General features: G+C 42.6%; 1 protein-coding gene across 1 annotated transcript; it reads left to right on the top strand.

The window, feature by feature from the left end:
* The first annotated feature begins 374 nt into the window (after positions 1 to 374).
* On the top strand, positions 375 to 10,047 carry NPTX2 (neuronal pentraxin 2). Its single transcript, XM_059826518.1, has 5 exons — positions 375 to 818; positions 2,275 to 2,491; positions 5,984 to 6,228; positions 7,819 to 7,998; positions 9,814 to 10,047. The coding sequence occupies exons 1-5, from the start codon at positions 375 to 377 to the stop codon at positions 10,039 to 10,041; spliced, it is 1,314 nt and encodes a 437-aa protein (XP_059682501.1). The 3' UTR covers positions 10,042 to 10,047.
* The last annotated feature ends 613 nt before the right edge of the window (positions 10,048 to 10,660 follow it).

The raw sequence follows: 10,660 nt of genomic DNA, 5'->3' as shown, positions 1-10,660 counted from the left end.
GATCACCCGGCGGACGGGGCATCGGCGCCGCGGCCACCGCCCCGCCGCCAACCCCTCCGCGCCGCCGCACGCGCTGCCCGCGCCGCGCCGCCCCGCTGCCGGCCGGTCCCGGCCGACCGGCTCCCCCCGCACAGCCTCGGCCCCCGGGACCGCGCGGCGTCAGCGCCGGCTGCAGCCAACCAGCGCGCGCGGCGCGAGCCGGGCGCCCCCCCCACGCGCCCGCCCTGTCTATAAAAGCCGCGGGCCGGCGGCGAAGGCGGGAGAGGTGTGCGGAGCGCGAGGGGGCCGCGGGACCGGCCTCCTGGCAGCGCGGCGGCGGGCTCGGCCCCCGCCCCGGCGTCCCCTCCGAGCTGTCGCCCCGCTCGCCGGCCGGGATGCTGCCAGTGGTCGCCGGGCTCTTGCTCGCCGTAGCCGCGGGCGGCCGGGGGGCGGCGGCGGGGGACCAGGAGAGCCCGCCGGGGAGCCGCTTCGTCTGCACCTCGCTGCCGCTGGACGCCGTCGGCGCGGGCTGCCCGGTGCCCATGCAGGGCGGCGCGCTGCCCCCCGAGGAGGAGCTGAAAGCCACGGTGCTGCAGCTGCGGGAGACCGTCCTGCAGCAGAAGGAGACCATCGGGAGCCAGCGGGAGGCCATCCGGGAGCTCACCGGCAAGCTGAGCCGCTGCGAGAGCGCCGACGGCAAGTCCGCCTCGGGGACGTGGAAGAAGGAGCTGGGCAAGGGCAAGGACACCATGGGTGACCTGCCGCGGGACCCGGCGCAGGTCATCGACCAGCTGAGCCGCACCATGCAGACCCTGAAGGACCGGCTGGAGAGCCTGGAGGTAGGGGAGGGCGCGGGGTGGGCCAGCCTCCCTGCCCGCCCGCCTGGGAACTTGCAACGACTCAACCTATAGCAGTGGCTTTGGACCGCTGGGTGGACACAACCAGTGTGCTTCATCTTTATGGAGATAAATCCAGACTGGCTGAGCCCTGGCAGGGGGTGGCTTGGTTGGCTTGTCTTGTTTTCGTGATTATCTGCTCGCTTTAATGGTAAAAACCCGAAGGGCTCCTCTCTGAATGTGTTCTCCCACTGCGTGGGGGGAGATAATGGTTTTCCTGCTTGTCACCAGCTTAGTTTCTGTATTAATACGTCTAAATCTCTCTTTCTGGGAATGTGACTTCATGGGGTTGAGGTATAAAGCTGACGTCTTGGGCAGTAAGACCTTGGCATATGGTGCTGAACAGACCAGTGGTAATGAGGAGATTGTGTTGGGCAGATTGTGAAGATAAGATGATGTATTTGGAGCTGACGTAGAATAAAAAGAACCTGATTCTGTATGCCTGTGAATAGAAAGGGGATTTGGTCCAAGCCCACTGATAAGCGATTTCCATGAGCCTTTGAACAGCGCCCATGGTTGAGTGGCACACATGGAAATATTTTATAGAGTGTATTCCCACAGGAATTGTACTGGATGTTGTGTTTTGCTTTCCACGCCCTGAGAGCTACATGTGTGTCCTCCTGCTGTCCTCCAAACAGTGATATTGTGAGGATGGCAAGTAACTTCCTAAGGGTTATTCTGTGAGGTCTAAACTGGACTGCTTTTCAAGTACCATTTTGAATGATCTGGTAGCGTAACGTCCTTTTTGAGGCATTTTTTTTAGGGCTATAGAAGGGGAAGCTCCACTAGAATAATATGGTAGGTGGAACCATTGGTTTCTCAGTATCCTGAAAGATATCAGTGTTACTTCAGAGAGTGTGGGGGTTTTTTTTTGCAGTTTAAATAAACATACTTTCACTGGCTAATACTTACAGTTGATCTAAAGAGCATTGGACTTTACTCTGCAAATCAAAACTGAGGAAACTTTCATTTGGTAAATTTGCTTTTGAAGTAGTTTGATTTTTTATTTAAAAAGAAAGAATAGTTTTTCTGTTTACTTAAGTTGGCAGTGTCACTTGCAGTAAGTAAAGTGAAAATTGACTAATGTGCCACATGCACCCATACTAATGGAAGTGCATCAGACCTGGCTTCTTACACTGATTTTATTGAACTTAAATCTATGAAGACTCCTTCATATGAAGCGCTGGAAGCCTCTCACAAAAGCGCCCTTTTGTTTCAGGACCTGTTTTGCTACAGTGCTGATAAAAGTACTGAACATGACAAGTGCTAAAAAGCAATGCCTTTTTTGTACCTGCTGGAGGTATCGGTGATTGTGCCTTCCCTTTGAATCAGGAGTGTGTCTGCATTTCACAGTTTCTGGTTTAGAAATGACAATTTTTTTCTCCTATTTCCCCTAAAGCACCAACTCCGAGCCAATGTGTCATATGCAGCACTGCCTAATGACCTTCGAGAGATGCTTCAACGGAGGCTTGGAGACCTGGAACGCCAACTCCTGAGCAAAGTGGCCGAGCTTGAGGATGAAAAGTCTTTGCTTCATAATGAGACGTCAGCCCATCGGCAGAAGACAGAGACAGCCTTGAATGCATTGCTAGAAAGAGTGTCTGAATTAGAAAAAGGTAACCTGCACAGAACTTAAATGCTTCCCCATGCTGATTAATTTTGTTTGCTCCCTCCTTCTAGTGCAGTATTCTAAATGTGGGCCTTGAGGGAAGGACAGTTAAGGTGCTGGGCTAAATAGTAGGTGACAGTGCAAATACTTGCATTTCCTTTTTCCTCTTGTCACAGGCTTCCTGCTTGACAGGCTTCTACGTGGCTTTGGCTTCATGTCTCTTAATTTGACATATGTGGGTGGTTAGGATGAAACTCTTTTTAGTGTTTGTAGGATGGAATCTATATAAGGAGGCAAGTCAAAATAGGAATAAGTATGACATTGATGTCAGGTAAATATTAGATAATGTCAAGTACACATCTAAGTAGAGCTACCTGCCTTTATTTGGACTGAAAATCACATGGGCTAAATTTAATTAGTGCAGCTGCCTTTGATGTAATGAATGGCATTTTATACCACAACCATTTCCTGCTGCTTTGGAAGTATTGCTGGTGGTTGTTCCTTTTGTTGCTGGTTATGACTTTGGGTAACTGCAGATACTTGAATTGTGTCCTATCCCAAGTGTATAGCCTTCAGAGTTTAGAGTAGATTACACATGGTGCCACTGGGGGACACTCTCTTAGTCCTAGTCATTTATTCAGATACTTAGATTAATTATTACTGAGATCTCTATGCTTGAGTAGAGTCTGTTTATTTGAATTACAAATGCCCATGGAAATGAGCTAAAGAACAGAACTGTCTTTCTGTATTGGCTATACACACCTCCAGAGTGGACTGTGTAGGACTACAGTACCAGTAAATATTGCTGCCCAATCTTTGAATGATTTTCCAAGGTGAATAGGTTCTCTGCTTAAAAACAGCTTAATGGAAATGCTTTCAAAATGGTGCAAACGTACATATAATGAATTTTAAAATGCAGTCTAATGGATCCATTTGTGTAACACTGTATTGGGTTTTTTTCATTTAAAAAGTGTAAAGGAGGGGAAAAGGGAAGGAGGAAGAAGAGATCTCCTAGTGGCTCTGTCATTTAGTATTTCCTGAGAGCTAAGATAAAGCCTAAACTGCAACTAAAGTTCTGGAGAATTAGTGGCCTGTTAAAGTCTTGTGGCAAGTATTGCTAGTCCTTGTCTCTGAAATACGTGACTCATATCAGCAAGTGATCAAAAAGAGAAAGGAAGTGGTGGGAGAACAAGAATGTGTAATTTAATTAGGTTAAAAATAGCCCGTTCCCACCTTTATTTTTTCTGTGGGGAGAGAGGGTTGTCTTATAAGTCTCCAGGAAGTGAAGAATGTGGGCCAGGAACCAAGACCCAGGCTTTCCTTTAGTTGTGTAGTTTGCTCTCTGTTACAGTGCAACTTAGCTGTTCTGTGCCTTTGGTTCCTCTGTCAAATCAAAGTGGGGGTAATAATGATCTAAGAACTTAATGATTTTGTAGATTAAATGCAGACAATATTTGAAGTGATTTGCCCCCCTTTGAAAATAGTATTTCTATTGTGCTTTTATTTTAAATACCATATTGTTTAGCATCTCTTCCTGACAACTAACTAGATTGTCATAAGCTCCCCATTGTCCTGAGACTAAATAAATGGAGGAAAAACTAACCTTATAAGGTGACACTATGAACTTTGGATTTTTTTATCTGTTGTTGTGACAGCTGTCTTTAGTTACCAGTGGGGCAGGAGAGTTTGCAGTTTGTACAACTGTTGTGATTCCCAAAGTCTTCTGGTAATCCCTTCACTGGTTGTCTCCATCGACAGCAGTAGATGATGCATTAAAAAGCAGGACTGGGTGGAGGAATAATCCTGCAACTAATAGTGCCTGGACTTAAATGGGATTCTTAGCTCTGGTGGAGACATGAACAGGTTGCTTGCTATGTCTAAATCTATATTCTCCATCTCTAAAAGGGAATAAAATATTTCTTGCCCATCTTTTCCAAAAATAATTCAGATTCTTTAGGAAAAGGATTGTCTTATCCTGTGCATGTGCCCATTGCCCAGAACAGGAGGATCTTGTTATCATTTGGAGTTGTAGATGTTTTCAAGCCATGAGAACAAACTGAAAAATACAAAAAAGATGAATATTGTTTGTTCTTTTCAACCCATTATTGCTTCGTTAAGCTCTTTCAGAGTGACTAGTGCTCTTAATGGAGCATGCTTCTTTTTTTAATATGTGAGATTGGCTGTACCAGCCTAGTGAATGTTGCTCAACATTAGCCCTAAGATCCTGGGACTTTATTTTCTTAAAATGTAGAATATTTCAGTTTTTGGTCTTTAAGTTCCTCAAGACAGATGCAAGCATCAGACAAGCTTTTTCTTCTTCCACCCCCTTGTTCTGTGAAAAATGCAGTCAAAACACTTCAGTTGCTTCTGAGAATGGGAACTGAGAGAATGCCAATGGTTTAAAAATTGCATATGAAAATTGTGGCAACCTTTTGGGACAACAGCTCTTCATTTGGATTGGAGTGTGAAGTTTGGCAAGGGGATTGAATTTGTTTCAGGAATGTGAGTAAAGGAAATGAGTGGGACTCAGAAGAACAGGTTGCCAGAAGGTTGAGGGTGACACTCTACTATAGAACTGTGGGGTTCCATTTTGTGGCACAATGTGGGATTCCTCTCTTCTTAATATTTAATTCTAGAAAATTACTTGTAAGCAACTACATCAGAAGTACACAAAAATGAAATAATACAGAGTACTGCAACTTTAGAAAGTTTGGTCTTAGGAGTTCTCAATTTCATAAACATCTCTGGAATATCTTGCTGGTTTTTATCACATGTTTTAGAAAAAGCTAAATAATTTCTGCTTTTATATTAAAGTCTAATGTTTTTGTAGTTCATAACTTTATATTGCATTTTTCTTCAGGTCACTTTGAACTTCAGCTTCATATTTTTGTTTGGATCTCCTCCTGATTTTTCTGTGGGACAGAAATCAGTTCTACTAAATTTAGCTCTGCTTTCTGGAAAATGACAGCTTTTTCTTATTTCAGAGTGGCCATCCAAAACGAGAGCATCAACCTGTTTCTTGGCCTGCTATCTGTAAAATGGGGATGATGCTGCTAGCTCCCTGTGTAGCAGTAGTAGGAAAAGTACTGTTTTTGAACCACTGTGGTGCTTTAATAATGAACATACCAGAGAATCCATGTTTAGTAACAGTAAATATCTTTTAAAACAGTTTGAATTAGGCAGGCCTCCAGCCATGAACTAAGCAATGAAGAAAGGAAATATTTAACAGCCTCCCATTAGTTGTCTGCCATCTATTCTTTTGCTCTAAATGAACAGGAAAAATAAGCTAAGTAATTAGCATGATGTCTATAAAATCCAGTTGTATTTTTCTGTGCTGCAAAATCAAAATTCACTAATACTACTTCAGTATATTTTTTGTGCACCTAAATGATTAAAATTCTAAAGATTTTCAATATCAATTATATTGTTTCTTAACCTGAATTACAAATATGTTGTTTTGTTTAATGTTAAGGGTTTTTCTTCCTCAATGTAATTCTAGGTAACAGTGCATTTAAGTCTCCTGATGAATTCAAAGTCTCCCTTCCTCTTCGCACAAACTACTTATATGGGAAGATCAAGAAGACTCTGCCAGAGCTGTATGCTTTTACTGTATGCTTGTGGTTGAGATCCAGTGCTTCTCCTGGAATAGGCACGCCATTCTCATATGCTGTTCCTGGGCAGGCTAATGAAATTGTCCTCATAGAATGGGGGAATAATCCAATTGAACTTCTGATTAATGATAAGGTGAGGATCTCTTCTTTATTGTCTGTATTATCAGAATAAGGCCTGAACTCTTGGTACCTCTCTAGTAACTCTTTCATTCTCTCTGAGAGAAGCCAGCTCTGGGCCTTTGAGATGATAGGGTCTACTTGTCTCTTCTTGTCCATTTGTCTGTTGTAAATTCATAAAAGTACTGGAGACAAAGTCAAATGTACATATATTTGTGTGTTGAGACAAAGCAGCATGACATCTAGATGTGCACATGCTTACGCTTGTCCTCTGAACATACAATCAGATCTTAGCTTCTTGTTTCTTTTATGAAACAGAAGCAGTATTTGAAGGCACACTACTGCAAAACCTGTGAGATCTAAGCCAGTTGCAGTATTTCTGTCTTTCTAATCCTAGAAGTTCAGTTACGTTAAAATGAATTTGGCAGAAGACAGAGAGCAAAAGGCATGTAATTGTGGCTGGTTTGTTATGTTTAAGTGACTGAACATCAGTTTAAATGCAATTTTTTTCAGACTTCAGATACAAAAAGCAACAACTATCTCACACTACATCATACCACTGATGGTTTCTGACAAGCTTCAGAATGAGGCTTGATGAAAACAAGACCCATTGAAACTTGGCATTAAAACAGATTATAAATATTTCCTTTCTCCCCACCTTCAATTTGGGCTAGCTATGAAATGTAAATAGCTGATGGTAGCTAAGTGACTTGATTTTAATCAGTGTGAGCAAAACTAGATCCTTAACTTGTCCAGGCTGCAGTGTAGCATAACTTGGCTTCAGGCATGGTCCCTTGTTTCCTTTGGCCTGTTAGGTTTCCTAGTAACTCACTGCTCTCTGAGGGATCAGGTGTTTACAGATCTACAACACAACTCAGGTGGTTCAGTCATGTGGCTAGTTAAGGACTTCTAACAGTCCTATCATCCTCCCAAATAAATGAAAGTGAAGAGCTGATTATTTTTAATGGTTTGCGGAAGAGAAGGAAACTTGAGTCTGCTTATCCTTAGCAATAACTTTTTCTCTTCAATATTATGTCAGTACTACCAATGTTCTGTGAGGCTTTTCTTTGTCCCACATCATGGCTGTTACATAGCCTGCTGCATTTGTCTTTATGTTGACTTGAGTAAGTTTTTAGATCAAATTCGTAAAGGAGTGTAATTCCTCCTTATTTGGTGCCCTATGTAACAGTTCTCACAAGTTTTACTGCAAGCAGGCAGATCTATTTGTCAGTTGTTACTGCAAATGGTGCAAGCAGACCCCAGATTTTAAGAGAAACTTAACATGAGCACTGGATGGAAAGTTAGGACTAAGCACTGAGATTTAATCAACAAATGCCACAGATTAATATGCAGGATCAGTGGATTGGTAGCAGCTTAGACTCTGGTACTTGTGTCACTTGACTCTAGATGAAACAAAGGCTCATATCTAGAATAAAAAGCATGGCTGTATTCCTGAATACAGGAGAGCTGGGACAAAGTAGAAAGATATGGACTAACTTCTGCCTCTGAAGTTTTTTGCTTCTGAGGACAGAGTAAATACTGTCCCTTTTAAAATGTTGTGTTTTGAAGTTGGTTTGCAACATGTATTATTCTTCATTTTTTGTAGGTTGCCCAGCTCCCTCTCTTCGTTAGTGATGGAAAATGGCACCATATATGTATAACATGGACAACCAGAGATGGAATGTGGGAGGCTTTTCAGGATGGAGAGAAGCTTGGCACTGGGGAGAATCTTGCTCCTTGGCACCCAATTAAACCTGGAGGTGTCTTGATCCTGGGTCAGGAACAGGTGAGTGAATGACAGTGTGTTCCAGGGTTTAAAAAAAAAAGCACTACTCCCCAAACAAACAGCAGCTGTGAGGAAATTTCTTTGTTAAACACTTGGTCCTGTTGTATAGACAGTATCAGAAAGATTAAAACAAAGCAACAAATACTTAATACAATCACACATTAGTATATTTTGTTTCATTTATTAAATATGCACAATATTCATGTTGTAGCTATTCCTATTCCCACTCCTAATGCTACAGTATGCAACTTCGTCAGTGATTTGAATAATGCCTTAAATTAAATCCTTTGCTAGTTACCACCAATTTAGCTCAATGTCGCCACTGAAGTTACAGAAAAGGATGGAATTGGCCAGCGCTGTTGTATGAGCAGTCAAAAAGGAGCTTGCTGAAAGCAGATCAAGTATAATTGCTTTGATTTGTTTTAATTTTTTTAATTGAAGCCAAATAGACTGTCCCCCTTCCTTTCCCCTTTATCCCAAGAATAGTAAGAATGTTAGTCCTTGAGCCCTGGAATAGACCAAGGAAAGTGTGTGTATGGGGGTGAGGGGACCAACAACTATGGCGTTGGAGTGCTTGTGGGTATATCAGGATCTTTTATAATTTGGCCTGCTACAGAGAACTCCCTCCAGACTGAATTCTGCAGCTTTACAGGTATGTAACACACTTTTAGAATAGTGGAGTCTGTCACTCATTCAGAATTTGATGTCTACTTTAAAGATGAGTCTGAAGTCAAAGGGGTGAACTCTAAATCAGCCATTTGGTTTCTCATTAAAGATGTAGGTAAATAACTCTCCTAATGCAAATGCTGATAAAATTTGAATATTGGTACTGCCAACAGAAAGCATTCATGAGGTTAAGTTCTCTTTGAATATTGGGGGGAAACAAAAATCCCAAAGGATTTTGAATCTTGCTCTTCTAGTTAACATATCATTAAGCCTATGAATTGTGTGGCTCTTACCTTCACAGGAAATAGCCTTTCTCCAGGATTCCCAGGTTCACAACGGGGCAATGAAAAATTAGTTTTGTCTTGATACTGCTTTTAGTGGATACTTATCTGTGGCACAAGTGACAGAATGGTAAATTCAGAATCTTAATACATTCTGCATAGCAGATGCTCCAGCTCACTATTAAGTGCCTGGCAGCTTTTCCATAACTCTCTCATGCCATTTGCCTGTGCTATGCTTGGTTTTATCCTATGCTGTCAGTTTTACGTTAGTGTGATCGCACAAATTGCATAATTTCTGTCCTTGAGTAGTAGATGAAGCAAGCAAACACTTCTAGGCTTATGCAGTAGCAGTTTGTTAGTCATTTGGTACAACCAGAAGAAGCCTGTGTATCTAGATCGAAAGATCACATCTTATAGGCCCTGCAGACAATTGGTCAAGGGCTGCAATTATAGTTTAATCTACAGCCATAAAGCTTTTAGAATAATCTTATACATCTATGCAGTTCTTGCTGAAGGTGTCCTGTGCCAAGCTTGCAAAATGGCTCTTAAATTAGCCTCAATATTTAAAGCTGCCTTCCTGCTCTACTGCTTGGGGGCAGGGTTAGTTACGTATAGCCTTTGTGTGATGGTATACAGTCACTACTGTCTGCTTTGAATTGTTTTGACACATTTCAGATTGGAGCTTTTAACTGTTCCATAGAACATCTTGTTCAAAGTAGCCCTTCTAGAAACTTGAAGTTGTTTATCTCTGTGACCTAGCTCTGCACCTCCTTCTAGCAGTGTGGCTGGGGGGGGAGGGTCTTCAGGTTTGAAGAAGAAAATGCTGAAATAACCTTCTCGTCTAATCCTATCTCTTGTGTGCCTAAAGGACACAGTAGGAGGAAGATTTGACGCAACTCAAGCCTTTGTTGGGGAGATGAGCCAGTTCAATATATGGGACAGGGTCTTAAGAGCTGAAGACATCGTGAATATTGCTAACTGCTCTACCAACATGCCTGGCAACATCATACCCTGGGTTGATAACAACGTTGATGTGTTTGGAGGTGCTACTAAATGGCCTGTGGAGACATGTGAAGAGCGTCTGCTAGACTTATAGCTGCAATTGTTTCCCATTCAAGTGCCCCCTTTAGTAGGACAATCTTCTGTGCAATCTAAAGCACTTATTTTTCTCTCTGCCCTTCCCCAATCTTAACTCCTCAAAAGAATAAAAAAAAATTGAGTAAACTGCCTCAGTGCAAGGCTAGTTTGAGGCATTGAGCCTGACAATGAAAGAAGCACTTCTTGGCTAGAGCAGCTGATGCTTTCTTACAGCCTGATCTAAAAATATGCTTTGGCCTGCAGCAGCCTTTCGGTTAGTCCCGAGTTCAGGACATCAGTTCTTCTGGCAGGGAAGGGGAACAGCCGCGCACACGTTAACTGCAGTACTCCTTTTGATAATGTGCGCTGTTGACAAAGCGCTAAGATTAACAGACTGGAAAGAAGGATTCAGATTTAGCCTATCGTCTCCCCTTTGAATTGAAGCCATTCTTTTTTAGCCCTTTTTAAAGAAATCACTTAATCCTTACTCTACAGTGGTTATGGTGCAACTATGGGTAGAGCAGAACAGCCACTGTCTGAGTGCAAGGGTCTTGCTTTTTAATTTGCAGATTTGAAATCCTTATTTTATGATAAGGAGGCAATGTATTTGAGACATGCTATTCTAGTTAAATTTGAAG

The sequence above is a fragment of the Gavia stellata genome, chromosome 18 (assembly GCF_030936135.1).
Source record: "Gavia stellata isolate bGavSte3 chromosome 18, bGavSte3.hap2, whole genome shotgun sequence".
Classification (NCBI taxonomy): domain Eukaryota; kingdom Metazoa; phylum Chordata; class Aves; order Gaviiformes; family Gaviidae; genus Gavia; species Gavia stellata.
The sequence above is the reverse complement of the archived record's forward strand: the minus strand, read 5'-3'. Positions and strand labels throughout refer to the sequence as shown.